The sequence below is a fragment of the Lolium rigidum genome, chromosome 3, assembly GCF_022539505.1.
Source record: "Lolium rigidum isolate FL_2022 chromosome 3, APGP_CSIRO_Lrig_0.1, whole genome shotgun sequence".
Lineage (NCBI taxonomy): Eukaryota > Viridiplantae > Streptophyta > Magnoliopsida > Poales > Poaceae > Lolium > Lolium rigidum.
This window is the reverse complement of record NC_061510.1, coordinates 272,881,537-272,886,212: the sequence shown is the minus strand read 5'-3', so window position 1 is coordinate 272,886,212 and position 4,676 is coordinate 272,881,537. Positions and strand designations below refer to the sequence as shown.

At 50.8% G+C, this 4,676-nt stretch overlaps 1 protein-coding gene across 1 annotated transcript; it reads right to left on the bottom strand.

The window, feature by feature from the left end:
• Positions 1-891: 891 nt before the first annotated feature.
• LOC124699510 lies at positions 892-3,509 on the bottom strand. Its single transcript, XM_047231806.1, has 3 exons — positions 3,096-3,509; positions 2,281-2,628; positions 892-2,172 (listed from the first exon to the last, which is right to left on the bottom strand). The coding sequence occupies exons 1-3, from the start codon at positions 3,507-3,509 to the stop codon at positions 1,543-1,545; spliced, it is 1,392 nt and encodes a 463-aa protein (XP_047087762.1). The 3' UTR covers positions 892-1,542.
• Between the last annotated feature and the right edge of the window lie 1,167 nt (positions 3,510-4,676).

The following is a 4,676-nucleotide window of genomic DNA, read 5'->3' as shown; positions in this document are numbered from 1 at the left end:
CTACAGAAAATCTAGTACAATTTCATACTAGTTTCATTTGCAACATAATATTATTGACATGAAAAGTTGAAAACAAAAGACAGCTCCACGATGCTAGGGCTCACCACCATCTATGTGTGTACTGGATAGACGCTTCACGGATGCACATGCTCCACAGTCCACACCACACACACACGCCGTGGAGAACAGAGCAGCGTCTACGGAACGGACAATAGACAACTCTGAAACTCCAGGACCTCCCTCTAGATCTTGGACAGAGGCACACCTGTTGCGAAACTCCAAAGTATTCAAGAATTTGACCATGGAGGATTGGTGTGTGAGTTGCAAGTTCCCAATAGGTGAGGCGGTACTAAAGACAGTGGACTTGAGAATATTAGTATTTCCTCAGCTTAGACATTGGTCCCTTCTTCCCAGGAAGAACACACAGCCCCAAGAATAAAACTAGCGCTCATGTTCCTCACACCGAGAAAGGTAGTGCAATGCCATTAATGAATGCCAAGGGAAAGATGACACCATGCTTACTCAAGCATCAGGGATGGATGTACTGTACTAGTGTAGCACAGCAGAAAAATAAAGGGTGCTACTACTGCCTAGTATCATGGTTACAAAGCTCACTAGCACATATTATTAAAAGGATAAACCACAGTGTCATCAGAGTAACTGGGTAACACACTTTGACAGCAGCACCTGAGCTGGGGAGCTGGAATGGAAGCAGCACATGGGGGCCATATGGCCATCATAGTAATGAATCATTACTTCCTCCAACATGCTGCAGACCAAAGTAAAATGCAAGCAGCCCAAAAAGGCTCATTGATGTCACACTGCTGCCGGGATTCAACATCCAGAAAAGCTAAAATCATTCCTGGTGCGGAGTGTGCAAAAACAGGGACATCGCAAAACCAGTCCACTCATTAGATGTCTTTGGATTACAACAAGCTTTTCTGTTGAATACAACCTTCATCTTCTCAGGGAAAAATAACAGAGATGCGAAGGAAGCAGGTTCAGGAACAAATGAAACCTAAATAGGTAACAACCATACAGAAGCTATACTTTTCTCATATGTTAGCTTGGCCGGGAACCATCACCAAGCACAGCAAACTGAATGGCCAATTGGATGTAAATGACAGAAATGCTAAAAAACACTGTCGGCTACCGACGAGGAAATGCTTCTTCCCCGCTGACCCCGGTGACTAATTAGTATTGCTAAAGGAGCACAAACAGGCACCACCAGCGATGACCTCTGTTAGGTGGACGCACCAAGTTCTTCCACATGATATACTGACAAAAAGTCTGAAATAGCAAACAAGGTTTACCTACTCCCATCTCTCTTGGTGACATACTGAGATTAGAAATGACTCTTCACACAGAAGCTCCTCAAGGATATTCAAGACCTTGTGAATGCCCCATGCTGCTTCCTATACACTGAGGTCATCTGGAAATCCCAAAATCGAAATCCTCCCTTGACCTGTTTCTCTCCTACACTACATTCATCAGTCAACTGCAATGAAAGAAGCAAGTATGAACTGAACAGGCTAATGAAAATCAGTGATGATCTTCGGGTATGGTTCCCCTCCATGCTAGTTTATCATCATCTGCCTTCTCCAGTGCAGCAACTTTGGCACGGTGACCAGGGGGAGGACCAAACTTGTTCTTCTCGCCATGAGGAAGCTCGACAGCTTCACAAACAGATCCAGACTTGATATCGGTGGGTGGGATGAAGCAATCCATGGACAGCCCAGGGACATTGAACGCCACCTCCTCAATGCTCCATGCCTCCTCCATCCGAGTCTTGGTGTGGCTCATGGCCACCTCGCCGAAACGGAAGAGGGTCACAGCCGAGCGCCCAGAGTGCGCAATCATGATACCATCCACCGGCCGGTAGTCCTCGATGAAGGAATTGATGGTAGTCTCCCAGTAGACCGCATCCCCGCCGGTTGTTGACTGAATCCGTGTCAGGTGCGAGTCCTCAATGTGGACGAGAAGGCCAGTCCTCTGGCTGAAGTACCCGAACATGACATGCCTGATGATCTCCGCGAGGCCCTCGGTCCGCGCCTTGAGGGTCTCAGGGTCGGTGCAGAGCTTGAGAATGAAGCAGTCCTCCCCGTTCACCTTCCTCTCCCCGATGCACCGTGCGCCGGCGAACATGCTCGCTGCCGTCAGTGGATCCAAGCCCTGGAAAGACATCGATCGAAGCATATGAGCATTGAGCTTCTTCCATGGCCGTATGGGTACTAGATATAATCACATACAAGGCGTGGGATGCACAGTGCAATTATGTACCTGAAGAGCACGACGGAGCGGGCGAACAGGGCCCTTGGCGGCATGGGAGCCGAGCCACGGTGTATGGCGCCACACGAGCTTGCCATTGCAGCCCGCATGCACCTTGCTCCCGCCGACGGCCAGTTCGATGTACCACATCTCGGGAGCCATCTGCCAGAGCACGAAGCGGCCCGGCTCGGCGCAGCGGGCGGCATTGCGGTTCTTGACGAGTCTGCCGGCGTTCTCGAACTCGGTGGCCACCATGCGCACCTTGCCCATGACGTAGGTGTTGCGCACGGAGGAGAGCAGCCTCTGCCCGCCGGAGGCCGCCAGGTACTGCTGCAGGATGTACTGCGCCGACGAGGTCTCCTGCGGGAAAAGAGCACGGTAACAAGGACAGAGTGAGTTACAGGTCTGGTAACAGTAAATTTAACTGTGTTTTACTACTGGACATATGCGGCATCCTTGAATCGAACACCTTGCCGACAAAATTTTCAACACGTATTCGTCGTCCTAAGGGAAGGAACAAAGAAGGTAAGATTACTAGACCACACGGAGACAGTAGACGTCAGTGATGGCGTCAAGCGCTCCTTCCTTAGCTCACAAGCTCGGTAAAGAAGACGAATTTTACAGCGCTATGATGAGAACGTGGGTAATAAGTTTTTTACAGTATGCAGGACCATTAACTGAAGAATTAAGAGAACTAGTCAGACACAGACATCCAAGAAAAACGCGACTCGAGCATTTCGCCGAACACATGGCTTGACCAAATCTGGCGCTAACAAAGTGGGGGAGAAAATACAGCAGCATGAACAAGAAGAAGAATCCGCGCTTACGATGGGCGTGTCCTTAATGCTGAGGTGCGGCAGCGGCTCAGCGGCGCAGACATGGACGGGCGCGAGCGGCGCGCCCATGACGCCGAGGAGGAGGCGGAGGTCGTTGCGGGCGGCGCCGGCGCCGGCGGCCGCGGCGGCGACGGAGGAGGGCGCGCGCGCGAGCTGGCCGCGGACCCAGCGGCCCCAGCCCTCCCTCCTGCCGCCCGCGGCCGCCCAGGCGGCGCCGGCGCCGTCGCCGGACTCCGGATCGGGCCCCTCCATGAGCGGCGCCAGCATCTCGCCGCCCGGCCCCCCGGAGAACCTGAGCGCGGCGTCGAGGTCGGCGGAATCCGGCCTCCGGCGCGGCCTGGCCGGCGAGAGGCCGCGCGCCACCTCGTGCTTGAGCGCGGCGAAGAAGCCGTGCGGCCGTTCCATGGTCGCAAATAGGGAAGAAGGTCCGGGATGGTGTGTCGGCTGTCTGGCGCAGTGCTGGCTGCCGAGGCTGAGGGCTGGTTTCAGAATTTATACGGAGGTGTGGGGCCGCGGCGGAAAGAGGAGGTGGGGCCCAGCCGCCGGAAGAGCAAGCTGGAGTGAGCGAGGAGAGCGTGTGTGCTCTCGGGATAGCTCAGCTGTGCCGTTGGTGTTGTGCGTGACACCGTGGGAGGGACGTTTATACGGACGTTGTTCACACCGCACGTCGGCTGCCGCTTCTCCTCACCGCTTCTCGTACACTCACCCTCTACCCTTCACTCTACAAGCATTGTGCTTCTACAAGTAGTAGTATGATGGCACATGTGTTGTTCTTGATATGGTTTTTATGGGCATTTGTCATTTTTTTCAATGTTGGAAAGGATGTGCACTGTGTACACATGTCATAATATATGGAGCAAATGTTGATGATATGGTAGCGCTTATATCTTTCTTAATATGGTTTTGTTGGGATTTTTATGTGTGCTTGATTTGCTTGATTCGATGGCGACAAAGGAAACCATAGCCAACGATCTTTTCAAATAGGTTGCATAGTGTGGATATAAATCATACATATGAGAAAGAATGGTGGTTTTATATAGAGTAGAGTAAGTTCTTTCCGGTGCCGACAATTCTATTGATTGGATGTTTCACGGAGGGCCCATTATTGCCGAGTAGAACCACAAATGTGGGTAGACGACGAACTGGAGAAGTCGTCACAAGTTATTTGTTTTGGAGTGCATGTTATGGGTACTAAATTTGCACGATTCGATGGCGACAGAGGAAACCATCACTAATGATCACGATGTTCTTCCATCGAGATTTGGTTCACGACAAATGCAAAATATCGTTACGCTACAACTACGAGAAGGACACACAATTCACATGAAAACACCGACGTATATGTGACAATTAATGCAGTTATACAGAACAACTCTTATCCCTGTAAAATGCATTGATCACCCTGATTAGGTTGTTGTTTGATACCACCACAAAGACGCAAAATATATCTAATCTAAGGAATAAAATAAGAAAAATGGGTCTAAGTTCAACAAAAAAATTCTCAAGAGCAAGGGAAACTGTTGTTTCCCTGCTGCCCACAAACACGTATAAAATGGATGACGGGAGAAATGT